Source organism: Pleurodeles waltl, chromosome 2_1 (assembly GCF_031143425.1).
Source record: "Pleurodeles waltl isolate 20211129_DDA chromosome 2_1, aPleWal1.hap1.20221129, whole genome shotgun sequence".
In the NCBI taxonomy this organism is placed as follows: Eukaryota; Metazoa; Chordata; class Amphibia; order Caudata; family Salamandridae; genus Pleurodeles; species Pleurodeles waltl.
This window is the reverse complement of record NC_090438.1, coordinates 571,246,420-571,262,454: the sequence shown is the minus strand read 5'-3', so window position 1 is coordinate 571,262,454 and position 16,035 is coordinate 571,246,420. Positions and strand designations below refer to the sequence as shown.

Sequence of the window (16,035 nt, the reverse complement as noted above, 5' to 3'; positions counted from 1 at the left end):
ATGTTTACAGGCCTACTAATGTGGATGGCACAATCAGTGCTGCAGGCCCACTAGTAGTATTTGACCTACAGGCCCAGGACACACATAGTGCACCTTACTAGGGCCTTACTAATAAATCAAATATACAAATCATGGATAAAGCAATCACCAATACATTTTAGACAGAGAGCATTTGCACTTTAGCACTGGTTAGCAGTGGTAAAGTGCCCAGAGTCCTGAAGCCAACAGAAACAGGTCAGAAAAAATAGGAGGAAGAAGGCAAAAAGTTTGAGGTCAACACTGCAAAAAGGCCCAGATCCAACACATATTATTCCACATTTCAAGATGGGAAAACATGCCTTAATTGATGGGAGCAAACACCAACAATTAGTGCCTGCATTTTACATTTTGGGCACAGCACAGGAGTTTACAACCAAAACAGGATTAGCAAACCCATTGTCATGGGGTCTGAGTACTAAATATGCTCTTGTTTTCTTTGTCCAGTTAGTTTTTATTAAAATGTTTGTTAAAGCTGAAATGTATTGCCGTACCCAACCTCCCCTGACTTACCCATCCCCCAAGCAGTTACTGGTGCTGCATTGAGACAAGCCTAGGCTGAATTCCGGTAGTATTCGGAGATTCCTTTCATCCAGGTTTTCTTCTATCCTCACATTTAAGGCTTCCACAGCACCAACGCAGTGTCACATTCCTGTTTCTTCATCCTGCATGTTATGTAAAATGTTCAAGTGGCCATCACCCAAGCCCTATTCACCAGTCGATTGGACTACAGAAACATCCTCTATGTGGGAATCAGGCACACCTAGTTAAGAGACTACAGACTATCCAGTATGCCGCAGCAAGACTCATCCTGGATCTCCTTCATCCCACCCACACACACTCACCTCAAAAAACTCCACTGCCTCCTGGTTCAGAAGAGATGCCAGTTCAAGCTCCTCACCTACGCGTTCAAGGCCCTGCACAATTCTGGGACCGCCTACATTAACAACCGCCTGAGATACCACAAACCCTCCAGACACCTCTGCTCCATCTCCCTTACGCTGGCCTATACCCGCACACAGAAAAGTAGGATGCTCAATCTCCTATCTTGCAGCCAAAGCAGGAAACGGCATCCACCAGCACCTCAGGACCTCCCCTCTAAGGGGAGTACTGCTAAACATTCTATGCAGAGCATGTGTATCTATATGCACACATGCTACAATCAGAATATGCTACTTAGCTTGTTTGCAACTCTTTGCAGTGTGTAGGTCTACTTACATACCTCCCTGGAAGCCTTTGATTGTTGGAGTTCTGCATTTTTAACTTCTTTGTACATAGATTCCTGCATGGCCTCATACTTTCCAGTCTAACACTCCATCCTTAAGCTCAAACGCTGTATGGAAAACATTCAAACAATGGAGCCGATGCCCATGTGCATTGCCAACAAAAGGAGGAGTCACTACACCTAGTGACTCGAAAGACTTCTTGGAAGAAAAAACTAGTTGCAAATGCCCTAGCCCAGCACTAGATGACAGGAGCGTGCACAGCATGCACAGCCACACACGCTATAAACTGTATGTTACCAGCTACTGTTGCTTAAGGCCAAGCGGTATGAATGAGTTATAACCAAAGTTTCCTAGACAATTTCACAATTTACAGCAAGTTTTCAGAGATTTAACTCACAGGATTTATGAGTTTCAGCTTTGTCAATTGCAAACTGATTTGAAAAGTCTGAGTGGTTTGAAACAAACTTATCTACCAACAAGCAACTCATACGTACAAGGGTTTTAAGAGTTTTGATTTGACAGATGAAAAGTGCCCATTCAAATCTTACCTATGGAACTTCAAACTGACCTAGACGCTTGTTTTTTCTTTACTCATTAGTTACTGCCCTCTTCTCACATCCTACTCTCATGCCTTTGGGGCTACAATAAAAGTCTTGTAGGATGCCCTGATTGAGCTTCACAAAAACACTCAGAAGATAAAAGATACACATTCAGTTCTGTTAGGACAAAGTCCTGAACATGTCTCTAGAGTAATGACTGCTATGTACACCTAAGAAACCTTTACAAATCCCAATTACGTCACTAAGTTCATGTTGTGTGTCTGTGTTGTTCTTGTTCTTTGTTGACATCAAAGCTTTCTTTAAATATCAGTCGGACAAACTGTACTCACTTTCTGAGTGATTCAGTGACTGGCCTCTGTAGCAGCATAATTTATTTGCAGTGCCACAGACCTTTTTACATGGACCCCTTTGGGGTGGCCCAGTGTGTGTGTTTTGCATAAAATGGTGGTCATTTGACAGTTATCTCTGCCATCATAGCTTGCACATACACCATTCTTGTCCCCCTCAAAACCCTCTTCCTTGTGCATGTAGGGGGTTTCAAGCCCTATATATTCAAGCAGTATAGGATCCTCTGCTCTGGGTGAAACTCTCCCACCCTCTAATTTCTGTTTGGCGCTAACCTCCTTTGGTGATGAGAACAGATTAGAGGTGTGCCTTAGTGTGAGGCCAACACACATAACACCTGACTGGGAACTCTGTGTTCAAAAGCCATTGAAATCTGGCCAGCAACAGGGACAGAATGTTCCTCCAGGACTGTCGGATCTAAAAAGTGGTATAGTTGGTGTAGCATGCAGCTTTGATCACCAGAGGAATATGTACTGGACTCCTCAGCCAGTATATGGTTTATTCTTTGTCTTCTAGACTCTGCACACCAATTTAGGATAGGAGACACCAATCAAGGGGTATCAAATCTGCTGCATGGGAGCCCCCCCTCCAGAATTGATCTAAGTCTAGGAAACTGAAAAGACTTGTGAAGAGCTGGAGAACCTACCTACTCACACAAGGTACTGGACTGAATCAGTCAGGAGAATCCAACCTGATCTTCAGGCAGATCTACACAAGGGCATGACCAACTCAACCTGATCTACAGCAAGTTTTACACAAGGCGCAGCTCACAGGAAACTCCACATGTAAAACTCTCCCACTGGACTGGAGCAGCAAGCGTGTACTGTCCTTGACTTATCCGGTGTGTCTAGTGTGCCAGGATTCCCTGTTCTTCCACCTGAGAAGAGCCATGAAGCACTGATGATTCACATTCCATTTGAAAATCCTAGAGACTGTTTTCATTATCCAGAACCATTTGAAATAACTTTTAGCCCATAGATTCCATCAATATAACATGATAAAGCTATAAGTGGTATCTAATCATGACAGACTAAGTCCTAGTTGACCCTTAGCTAGTCTAGTGACTCACATGGATGCCACACTGCTTGAAAATTGTAACTGTGGCTGGTAGATTTTGAAGTACAATAAAAGAAAAAAAGGGACCCTACGACCAAAGTGGTAAGTACGGACTCTTTTGTCCATACAGTCTTTGAAAAGCAAGGCTAACAGTTTGGCATTTACGAAACATGTGTGGACTTTGGCCATAACTGGTCACTAGTGGCGATATACTTGGTCACCTAGACATTACCAACAGTATCACATAGAGCATCAAAGACTTTGCTGGGTGTGGTCTGAGCCTTTTAGATATTGGATTTATGCCTATACATTTTTGGGGGATCCTTTTTTTCCTAGACCCACTCGTTAGGCTGAGCATAGCAGCGCACAAGCGCTGCTTTTCTGACGTGTTGTAATCTATTTGGGCTTTTAACCATGCCCACCACATGCCCATCACTATCGCTCGTTCATGGACTTGCCTTTCAAAAATCCTTTATCATCATTGGTAAATGCTTTACGTTTGTCCCTTCTTGGGGCGGTTTGGTTACTGCCTTGGACATAGACCCTGTTGCATGGCTAATTGCACTTTTGCAGATACGTTTGACTATGAGCAAACTTCTTTTTCCTTTTATATGTCTCCTTCACACTGATGCTCATGGTGGCCATGGCGCTTTGAATTGGGCGGTTTATGTGAAACTGTTATACTTTTCATTTTCAATTCATGTGGCAAAAAGTCTGGTTAGGAGTTTACTACGCTAATAGCTCTAACTCGAGCAAATGCGAGACCCACTGCATTGCAAATGCTTGTTTTTAGTGGTGGCACCTTCTATTACAGCCTTGGTACCTGTCTGGTACCCAACTTTGGGCCAGGACCAAAGCTTGAGAGAGTCCCCTCCTATTATTGAGCCCTGATTCCAAAGGGCAAACTATCAGAGTTTGCCGAAGTAAACCAGAATCATTTCTCTTCAAACATTTCACTGCAAACAACAGCGTTTGAGTACAATTCCCTCAACATGAATCTTGAGAGGGTGACTCAAAGGAGATATTATGTGCATTATGGAAGATGAAGATATGCTGTGCTAAAAATGAGGGCTTGCCAAGCCAACGAGAGAAAAACTGGCCAGCCTGCCAGCAACCGCCAGCCATGATGCTGCAATTCTGCAAGCAGAGGTGTGTCTGTAGTTATGCCAGCTCCTGGAACCAGAGAAAGTCCTCTGCCAGCTAACTCCAACAACTTCCACAGGAAGAGCTTCAGAGGGAGCTCAGAGCCAAAAGGAAATGCTATAATACTCAGAGGAAAACAGCAAGGGACTTTGAAAAGGGAAAGTAAAGGAAATAAAATATATCATGAAAGGGGAGTTTTGCAAATGTTTCTGGTTAAAGAATAATTGTGGTATGTCTCAACTAGTGTTCGGGATTTATGTCATTGGCATGAGCAAGAAAAATAGCCAGACCTAGAAACAACTGCAAGCTTCAGACTTTTCCCAGTGCATGATTCTGTGGGAAAAGATGTTTAGGGGGCAAATTATGAACACGTTTGGTGCCTGTGGATCTATGCACTCGTTTTTCCGGGTTTTTTTCTAACACATGTCCTAACTCAGTAACACAGTGAATGTGAACTTCAGACAACACAGCTCAGAAACGCTAAAAGCATGGAGAGAAATTCCGAGACCAGTCCTCAAAACCTGGCTCGAATTTTAAACCTATTTCTCTTTAATACTATTTGTGGCCCCCGAGTTATCATTTGGCCAGAGTAATATGTGGTGCTCTATAAATAAATTAATACTGATGATGGTTGGTTGAGTGCAGTGCAGTGCTGGTTTATTTTTTGTTTGGATTAGTGGAATAGTTGCATTGGTTGTATGAGAATTAGAACTGGCTATTCAAGGATCTATGGTAGTTGACTGTGTAGGTGGACTGACTGATTATCTGTGCTCACCATTTGAGACCCTGTGTTGGATGACTGCATGGCTGCTAGTTGATAGAGTGCAGCGAGTCAGTAGGGCGCTTCTTACTAAGCACAGCATAATCTGAATGAACGGCTGAACATGTAGACCTGGATCTAAATCTCTGCTATGAAGGATGCAGAGCAATGGCCGCAAATGGAGAATGAGCCTCCTGAGCTACATTAAAGCCACCATTGCAGTTCTGTGTGGTTTCCTTGATATTGTGCTGTTCCTTAATGTTTTGACCCCATCTACAGGGCTAACTCGGTTCATTTGCAGCTACTCAGCAGAGGTTCCTCGGAAATATTAAGATGGCGAGTATATGTTTGTGCCTTCCATTACAGGGTGAGACTCCTCCCAAGAGCATCTTGTTTGTTTTCCCATCCCTGAGCATAGCTATAACAAGCCCAGCAGAGGTGGGTAGCCTGCTGTTTTTCCCCTTGCAGTCTTATAAATTAAAAAAAAACTTCTACCTTTTCCTAATCTGTAGAACTTGTGAAAAGTATTTCAGACAAAAAAGGTTCGAGTTTATAGAATTGTTGCAGTATTCAAGGTTGGCATTGGTGTCATTCTAATCACAATAGGGAATATTTGGAAACAAATGTGCGTAAGAGAAGTCACTGTCGTTGGGGTAGGTATAATGGCCCCGTCAGAACAGTGGCTTCCCTCCACGTTGGATGCGTTAACTCACCTTGGCAGCTTCAGAATTGCCGTGCGATACCTCCACAGCTCGGAGTCTTGTGTCAACCTCTGCCTTGGCCCTTGTCACGATCTGTATGACAGAGGAGCTGTCCTGTTAAGTGCAAGAACAAGGAGTTCAGGAAAAGGCCCACTCAAAAACATTCATCTTAATTACAGAAAAAAGCAAGCTCCATAAAACGAAGTCAAAACCACAGGACCGTTAACACATGTTTAAACAAACGTATATTTAAGAAAGTGTTTCTTTGTTCGATTACTTAAACGTTATAGACTTGAGAATGAGTTTTTTTCAACTTTATAAAATGGCAATTTTCTCTTTTGTTTTCACCAAATCTTTGATATGCGTCACACAAGGACGAACAGAAAGGTTTTCAAGCATGATCCAAAGCTAAACAAATAATTGGGCAGTTAAAAAGTAGAGTTCCAAGAGAAGAATAACCAATTTAAAATTTGCTAAAATATGTTAATCAACAGACTTGAAAATCTTGATTCTTTGCCTTAACATTTCCAGCTATTTTCTAAGTTCTTGATGAGTTACTTGAAGCGTTAAAGATACTGTTTTGCCCAGTGTATGCGGAGCGGGTATTCTGACGCGTTCCCAGGTGTCACATTGCACAAACCATGCTCACTTTTGGGTTTGATAGAAGGTATAAAGGTATAACTGTATAGTTCATATGGTTTCAAAGCTAAGATCCTTGTTTGTTAGATTGGATTCTTATGCATTCCAGTTTCTGTTTCAATCTTTTTTTTTTTTAATAACCTTGCTGCCGTCCTCAAGGACTGCAGAGGTCTTGAATGTGGAAGTGATAGCATCTTTCAGCTTCTTAAAATATCTATACCACCACATCTCATGTTACAAGGCTACAGGAAGGCTATTTTCTGTGCAGCAGGCAGACAACCTCAAAATCAGCATGAGGATGGACATGAGGATGCAAACTATGTTTAGCTCACACCTGTCAGTTTGTGCATCCCATTCTGCCACAAGCATGGCCAACAAAGGATGAATGTAATGATCATCTTTCACAACACTGTGTCAGCAGAGGGTACTTCCACGTTGCTGCATTGAGGGAGATATTCCTGACTCAGAGAGGCAACATCTGATCTAACTTCTCCCTACTGAAGTTGTGGATCTCTACTTCTGGAGGGCGTGACTGGCATTCTACTGGTCTCCATGCATGGGTTTCGGCTGTCTGTCAGCCCAAAACAGTCACACTCAGCCTGCATTACTGTTATGGGGACTTTGTTTTTTGTGTTTTTTTTATTGCACTAAAGATTGTCGTTACAAGAGGGGATAACTGAAAATTCAGCCCGCAGGAAGGATTGGTTTACGCAACATTCCAACTGCATGATTTATGGTGCCGCTGAAATCAAATTTCAGAAACGTTTATGTATTGCAGACCCCTACTAAGGAAATATAGAGTGACTGTGCAAATGTTAGACTAAACTAAGATGCTTGAGAACAGCAAATATATACAAAGCGGACAACACTAACATTATATTTCTGTATAAAACAAGAAATCATAACAGTCTCATCAATGTTAACAACAAAATGATGACGCATGAGCTTTCAAATTTCCCATAAAATGCATCATTTAGGCTATAGAGCTAAAGGCTAGTAGTGTCTGGTTCCATCAAGGAAAACGTATACTTATATAAGAAGGCCTGGCTTTTTCGTTCAATACAAGTGACCTCCAAATATGGCCCTACAAATATTTTTTATGTAATGCGCTATTTTCCTTTTTGCTGTTCTCTTACATATGGATGAGATTGTACTAAAATGTTCTTTTTCCGATCTTTATCGTGGTTTTGAGGTTAAATATAGAAACCATAATTTAAGTGTGTGCTTCATTAATTCCTCATTGGAATTGATCTGCTTTCTCACAGGCTGTGGATTAGGAATCAAGCCAACCCAAGTCTTTCATCTATAACTAATGACCAACATGCTTTATAAGGAAACAGACAGTTTTTCCTTCCGTCTTTCCTCCTGCCTCTAAGATGTTAAATTACATATCAGTCACCCGTTAAGAAAATCTTCTGGAAGGGTATCCGTATCATAGAGTGTCAAAAACTCTTTCTTCATGGGAGTAAAAGTTCAAGGTGGGGAGGCAGCAAAAGAGCTACGCATGTTTAAAATGGCTCCCTTTTATTTCTGGTCATAGCTGATCAAAACCCCCACTTCCCTGGCTCTCGAAATATCTTTACATTAAATGTAAATGTATGAGAAAACTCGAGAAAAATTGAAGACACGCTTACACTCTATACAAACTGTCTGGGCTCAGGGATGCCCAGGAGAAGTGATAAATCTCACATTTAAGAGCAAACAGCTCTATGTAGTTGGTTGCAAAAGGTCAGTTCATAGAATCAGTCGTTTGTGACCTAAACAGGCCTTTCTCTGTGTACAAACCACAAATTGCGATTTGGTAACATGTTACTGAATCGCAATCTGGGTTTGCATACAAAATTCGAATCACTATTTGGAAGGCGCATAATTAGGGTGTCCCTTCCAAATACCGATTTACATTGGTACGTGTTAATGTTTTGTAACAGAATACCGGTCGCAAAACATTAATGTTTTACCACTTCCTTTACTCCTCAGATGGGAAGTGGTCTGCAAGGGAATCCTTCCCCTTTGTAAATCTTGACAAAAATATATTTTTAAGAAAAGCAGTGGTCCTATGGACCAGTGCTACTCTTAAACAACGAAACGTACATTTTTCAATTTTTTAATGCATCCCATTTGTTCTTTAAGGAAAAAATGTATCCTAATGAGCATTTTATCTCATTTGAGGGCACAGAGGCTGAATTTGCACTACAACATTTCCAACATTGCGTTGGCCTGATTGAACTGGCTCGGCAAACCTCGACTACGTTCCCAGCAGCGCCAGTGGCATCTGGCACTTTAGGGGCCTTGCTGCAGGTCTTTTGTGACAGCTCCCCCCCTTGCTGCTTCGCTGCCTCCTGGTTACTGAATTTTGTTCGCGTGTTATGCTCAGTCTTGTCTAACTCAGCTTTGTTTAATCGTGTTCAGCTTGTTTAGTTTTGTACTGACTTTCTAAATTTCTGTTGTTTCTCTGCCTGCTCACCTTCCCGCTGCATCTCCCTCCAACTTTCTGCCCTTGCAGCCCCCATCTACCTCCTCCCAGCACCCTTCCCAGGACCTACTTAATGGAGTCCACAGTGCGGGCGTGCAATGGGCACACCAAAGGTGGCCCAAAAACAAGCCCTTCTGCACCCGATCGCAATTGGACCGCGCCCAGTGCCAGAAGCCCTGGTTGTCCCGCCACACGCTGATACACCACCACTCAGCTCCGAGCCCTCACACCAGACTCTGCACTAACTGGTGCTGCACCTCCCCACGATCAACAATAGGACCTTTTACCGGCTGGCACTGTCTCTTCTCCTGCAACACAAGAGCATCTGCACGCACAACAACCACCACCACGATGACCACGCCAACCACAACCGCTTTGGAACAACTCTGCTGCCTCTTGCTCAAAGCACGATCTCTTTGCAGGCATGCCACCAGGATCTGGGGCACCGTCACCCCAAACGTTGTCTTACACACCAAGTCCTGGCTCAGCACTGCATCGGCTCCCGACATGCCTCAGCAAAAACAAACAGCTACAAGATAGCACACCAGGAGCCTATCAACAAACACGAAGGTGTAATCTCCATCATCCACAAAGAAACTATCCACTGCACCACTGCCTCGGACAACACCACCCTGATCATGGAACACCTCAATTTTCAACTCCAAATCAACAGCAAAACCACCATCAGAATCACCTTGCATAAAGACATCCAGGACCACGCCTCTGTTTCTGCGACACCATCACTGAATTCATCGCCCCACTCACCACTGACTCCAAACACTACATCTAGCTTGGAGACCTACATTTTCATCTTGATTACCACAACAACGGCAACACTGTCAACCTGCTTAAAAGCATGAAAAACACCAGCCTCACTCAACTAGTCTCTGACCACACACATTATGCAGGACACATGCTCAACCCCATCTTCACGGCCATCAACAGAGTCAAATGCAGCCATGTCACCAAGCTCCCCTGGCACGGCGACCAAGCCTCCCAGCACCTCACACTGCAGCAGGAGCAAAGTATCAGAGATCCAGTGGACTGATGCCCTCAACACCTCCCAACCTGACACCACAACCTACCTAGAACAGGCTGTCAAGAACTTCTCTGTCTGGCTCACCGATTGTGCTGATAGAGTCACACTTGTCAAACCCACCAAACATGGGGACTCACCAAACAGGCCAGTTGGCACACCACTGAACTGAGAACCGTGATCCGCAACTCCAAGCGATTAGAAAGGAAACAGTGCATCAGCAAGGAGCCCGCATACTGAGCCACCTTTAAGTCGTCCCTCAACCAATACCACCAATTACTGAAAGAGATGAAGAGGACCACCCTGGCTGGCCACATCGAAGCCAGCTCTAACCACACCAAAGAACTCTTCAACATCATCAGACAGTTCTCCAACCCCACAGCCACCAAAAACAAGATCATCGCTTCTTAGGAACTCAGCAACACCCTTGCGGACTTCTTCCACGACAAGATCTCCACCATGTACAAAAACGTAAAACTCCAATCTACCACTGCTGACACCTTCAGCCTCCTCACTACCACAGATGCAACCCCCAGTGCTATGTCCAACCACCCGCTCACCGCCTGGGACCAGCTCTGCAAGCAAAACACCACAGCCATCATGAACTCCATTCCTTCAGGAGCACCCACAGACTCCTGTCCCCACCACATTTCAACCTCTGGAGCAAGCTCACTGGCATCATCAATTCATCCATAACCACGGTCACCTTCCCGGAAGTAGGGAAACAAACATGCAGAAGTCAAACCTCCTCTCAAGAAATCTTCTACTGAGCCCAGAGAACTCAAGAACTATCACCCCATCTTTCTGCTCCCCTTTCCCACCAAAGTCCTCAAAAGGGCCATCAACCACCAACTCACAGAATACCTGGAGATCAACAACCTTCTAGAGCCCTCCCAATCCAGATTCTGGACAAACCACAGCACTGAAACCGCTCTGATCGCAGCCACTGACAATATCAGAACTCTCCTCAACCATAGAGAAATGGTAGCCCTGATGCTTCTCGACCTCTCAGCATCATTCAACACCATATCCCACCACACCCTTATCAAGAGGCTTCTTCACATCAGAATCCAAGGAGATTCCCTCAAATGGATCACATCTTTCCTCACCGGAACCACACAGAGAGAGTCTGCCTATCACCTTTCACCTCGGAATCCAAGAACATCATCTGTGGCATCCCTCAAGGCTCGTCCCTCAGCCCTACACTGTTCAGCATATACGTGACTCCCTTGGCCAACATCATCAGAACCCAAGGAGTGAACATCATATCCTATGCAGACAACAATGAGTTCATCCCCACCCTATCAGAAGACCCCTCCACCATGAAGGCCAACTTCCGCAGGTGCATGATAAGCATCACCAACTGGATGAAAAACAACCGCCTAAAACTCAACACAAACAAAACCGAAGAGCTGATCTTCGGGAGAAACACCTCCCCACGAAACGAATCCTGGTGGGCAACCGACCTAGGACCAGCACCCACTCCAGCAGACCACTCTCAAAACAGTAGTATAACCCTGGACAGCAAGCTCACCATGAAAAAACAGATCAATGCAGTTTCTTATGCCTGCATCCTCACTCTTCACATGCTCTATGAGATCTTCAAATGGCTCCCCATCAACACTAGATGAACTGTCACTCAAGACCTAGTCACCAGCCGGCTGGACTACAGCAATGCACTCTATGTAGGAATCACCACACACACCCTGAAGAGACTGCAGAACATATAGAATTCAGTGACCAGACTCATCCTTGACTTCCACAAATGGACCCACATCACCCCCTACCTCAAGAAGCTCCACTGGTTCCCCCTTCAGAAGAGATGTCAATTTAAGATGCTGATCCACTCCTCTAAGGCCCTTCACAATCCAGGACCAGCATACATCAATCACCGCCTGAACATTCACCAACCCTCCAGACACCTGTGCTCTGCTTGCTTCTCCCTCAAACACCCCCCGCATCTGACGAAGAAATAGTGGAGGACATGCCATCTCCAACCTCACTCCAAAATCCTGGAACATTCTCTCCCTTCACCTACGGAACTCATCCTCTCTTCTAGAATTCAAGTAAGGACTCAAGATCTAGATGTACAACTGAACCCTTTATCAGCCATGTTCTCAGTGCCTAGATACCTATGTAAGTTATTAGCCACATTCTATAAATCCTGTTTGATTGATTGGTTGCCTGCACTGTTATCGGGGCAATTCTTGGTGTACTTGCTATATAGAGCAATGGCGACGGACATTGCGAGTTGCCCTTTGTGTGCCCGGGTGACCTGGGAGAGTGATCTGTGCGTTCCATTGGGAGACACTGACTGGGCTTGTGTCTGTGTCCTTACCACGACTGTATCTAGCAATGCCCAATTCCAGCTGATCAACTACAACTTCCTCCATCGCACCGCTGGCCCTTCATCTGATGTCTCAGACTCGGTCAGAAGTGTGTCCACACTGTGGGCTGCCAAGGGCTGACTTCCTGTATATGGTCTGGAGTTGACCACAGACGCAAGACTTCTGGGTCCGGGTAGTGGACAAACTCACACAAACCACATTGTTGTGGGCACCCTCATCCCACAGTTCTGTTAATAGGGGAACACAACCAGGCCTATCACAACCAGGCCTAAAGGTCGTAAAATGGCACACAAATATTTACAACTTTCATGAGTGCTGGTCTGCCACAGGGTGACTATCACATGGATGGGTCAATGTGCCCCCTCAGAAGAACACTGGCACAGTGATGTAGTGGATTTGGCTCTAGCAGAGAAGTTCCACATGAAACATAGTGCAAGAGATACCAAATTGGGGAATGACTAAGTCACATGGAGGGCCTTTCAAGAAAGATTTGCAGCCCCAGATGATGCATCCTCAAGAGGGAAAACATTGATATGGAAAGTTAGACTTCCTTTGACCTTAGGGTGTGGGGTGGTAAATGTGGTCTGCGCAGGATTTTACCCCAAATTGATGCTGGATGATCGACCCCTGTGTGATTGTTACTGTTTTTAGCATGAGATTTTTCCCTTGGCTGCACAGTGTGTATTGTGACTGTCGTTTTGAGAGCTGCAATGTTGATTAAACTGAAACTGATAAATAAAGGCTTTGAAACAAGAAAAACTGGTTGCATTTTAAAACAAAAATGCTGAATTTAAAAGCAATCATAGACATGGTGGTAATAGTTCGCAATTTGCAACCTTCCTCATTAATACGCATGAGGTGGGACCAATTGCGACCCTCTAGGAATTCAAAACCAAGTGTGAGGATTCTGTGAATTTCTTTCTGAGAAAGTAAACACTATACAATGCTGACATCGTCCAAAAACCCTGACAACAGTAAGTTGAACTGAAATTCTCAGACAACCTGGTGTCATTTTGACAAAGCCTCAGAGTAAGAGCTACCCGACACTATAACCAAGAAGGCAAGATTAAACAATAGAAATACTTCACTAATGCGGTGCTTGGAACAATTTCAAGGAACTTACCAAAAACCCGCTAACCTACTGGGCTACTTTGATGATTTTTCATTTTGCAAGGTGCTTTCCTTAAATGTTTGAAAATCAGCCAAGCCTCTTGCTTCTTGAAAAAGATCCTCAGCTGAATCCAATAAATCTAATACCTTCTCAACACTATTCTTAGGGGTATATTTGCAAGCCTCTAGCGCCACCTTGCACCACCCTGGCATCATTTATTTGAATGCTAAGCTGGCTTTAAGGAGGCCTGTCTCCCACACTATATTTACAAAGTGGCGCAATGCTTGCATTGCACGACCTTGCAAACCCTCGCTCCACATTATGCCTGCTCCAAGCATAATGTATGCAAGGGAGGCGTTCTGACGTAAGGAGGCCCAAAAAAATGGCACAGTAAAATTTACAATATTTCACTGCACCATTTTTTCCATCATTTTTAATGCCTGCTCAGAAAAGGTGTTAAAATGATGCACTCATTTTCACCAATGGGCCTCCCTGTGCTTTTTTGTACTAGTGCCAACATTTTTTACGCTCGTGCAGCAAAGCGCCACAATAGTGTCAAAATTTTTCCAGCTATTGTCACAATAACCGCCATGGTGCACAGTATTATAAATACGCTGCAACCATGGTGTAGTTAGATGGGATAGACGATGCAAGAAAAGTGGCACATCAGGACCGATACACTACTTACTCATAAATATGCCCTTTAGTATGAAAGGTGATAGACTCCCAGCTTTTGTTTCACAACCAAGCTAATCACATCTGATACATTTTAAATTCAATTTAGACAAGGCTGCAGCACAGAGACAGCACCTGCCACACATTGTTGACAACACTTTACACTTCCTTGACTTGGGTAACTCCTACTTACTTATGCTTCTACATCTCTCACTGCTTTTGAAAAGTCAGGCTCCTCTTATTAACATATTGACAAAAAGAACAGCATTGATGGAGCAGTTTTCAAATTGGTCCACATCCATTTCGTTGAACCATTACCAAGTGGTTAAAATAGGGATATTTGTATCAAATAAAGTCAGCCTTTAACAAGGGGTTCCCCAGGCACAATTCTACCTCTAACTCTATTTACTCTGTATCTGGAATCACGTGGAGAGATCCTCCAGAACTCTGGACTTGTTTATCATAAATATGAGGATGATACCTATATATTTCTTTAGTTGTCAACCACACAGGACATCCACCAGATCCCCAACATCCTGGATATAAATTATAAATGGATGTCAAACCACCACCTGAAACTCAATCCAAAATAACATATTTTTAGTATATCTCACTGAAAAAAACTCCAGCCTTGATGTCCAAATGTGGATAGAATCCTGGTTTCCCCTGGATTGTAATTTGGCCTTTCTGGATCATGCCAAATCCGTGGGACTTATTCTCAACAATGTTCTCATCCTACAATGACAAATTATTGCGATGGCTAATAGAGCTCACTATCAATCCAGGCTGCTTTTGGGCATTAGACCGTTTATTACTGATCAGGACTGACAGCCTGTAGTACAAGCGCCAGTTCATCTAGAATGGTCTATCGGAAGTCACTCCTCTCCAGTCTTCCGAAAATTCATCTTGTCCCCTTAGAGTTGTGCTTTACCTACTTTGTTTCAGGGCACAAGAAATTTAGACAATTCTAAATCTTCTCTCCCCTCTATATTTTGTAAAAAAGTAATACAGTAAGAATTGAGAGTGATGGGAATTTACAAACATGAAAATCCACTTCCTAATCTGTGAGAGGTAAAGTAGGAAATTTCTACCACAGGCTTACTAACCAATGTGTGGTCTGCAGTCAAAAATGCATTGAAAATCAGAGACCTAATTTTGGATTGGGATTTAGATATGTTTACAATAACAGAAACTTTGTTTATGGGTGCAATGGGAGACCTATTAAATAATATTATGCCATCATGCTACTCTAAAGTTGAGGTACACCATGTTAATATGAAAGGGGGGAAGGGGTCATAGTAATTATTGAGGAGGCAAGGAAAACTTAACTAATTTTCACATGTTGTGAAACACAAATTGAAGCCTTAGTTACTGGTTAGGTCCTATAGACCTAACCAGCACTTATTGGGGTTACAAATTCCCCAGTGCCCCTACTAAATTCTGGGTCAATCTATCAGAGATTTTCAATGTAGCAATGAATGCCAAGATGTAGTTGCAGGTAGTAAGGGATTTAAATATCCACTTTGCCGATCCCTCAGAAATAGGGGTAGCCATATGTTTGGATTTATTTGACATGTATGGAATTGAACTAGGAATTCTGTTGAGCACTTACTTACATGGGCACTGCTTAAACATTTAGGGCTGCACTTGATCAAATTGTCAGGCATTGGCACCATTCACATTTCCATGGGTAGATCACTATGGAATACCCTTTTTCTTTAAGGGAGAACACCACAGCATAGGTAGCTCACTTACAAGGGTAACAGTTGCAAATAGAAAATTGAGCCAGAATGACCTCCAGCAACGGGTTCTGAAGAGTGACTGTGTGGGAAAAACGCAATAGCTCAAATAACTGCATAACACTATGAGCTCATTCAAGCAACAACGGAATTAGCCCCAATAAGATCATATAGGATATGAAACAGA

The 16,035-nt window shown here is 43.5% G+C and overlaps 1 protein-coding gene across 1 annotated transcript in view; it reads right to left on the bottom strand.

The window, feature by feature from the left end:
• The window catches only part of ITGA9 (integrin subunit alpha 9), an 818,222-nt gene that overhangs the window by 79,163 nt on the left and 723,024 nt on the right, over positions 1-16,035 (bottom strand). The window contains exon 26 of the mRNA XM_069215150.1: positions 5,840-5,941. Within this exon, the coding sequence (XP_069071251.1) occupies positions 5,840-5,941 (102 nt within the window). The remainder of the gene's footprint in view (positions 1-5,839; positions 5,942-16,035) is intronic.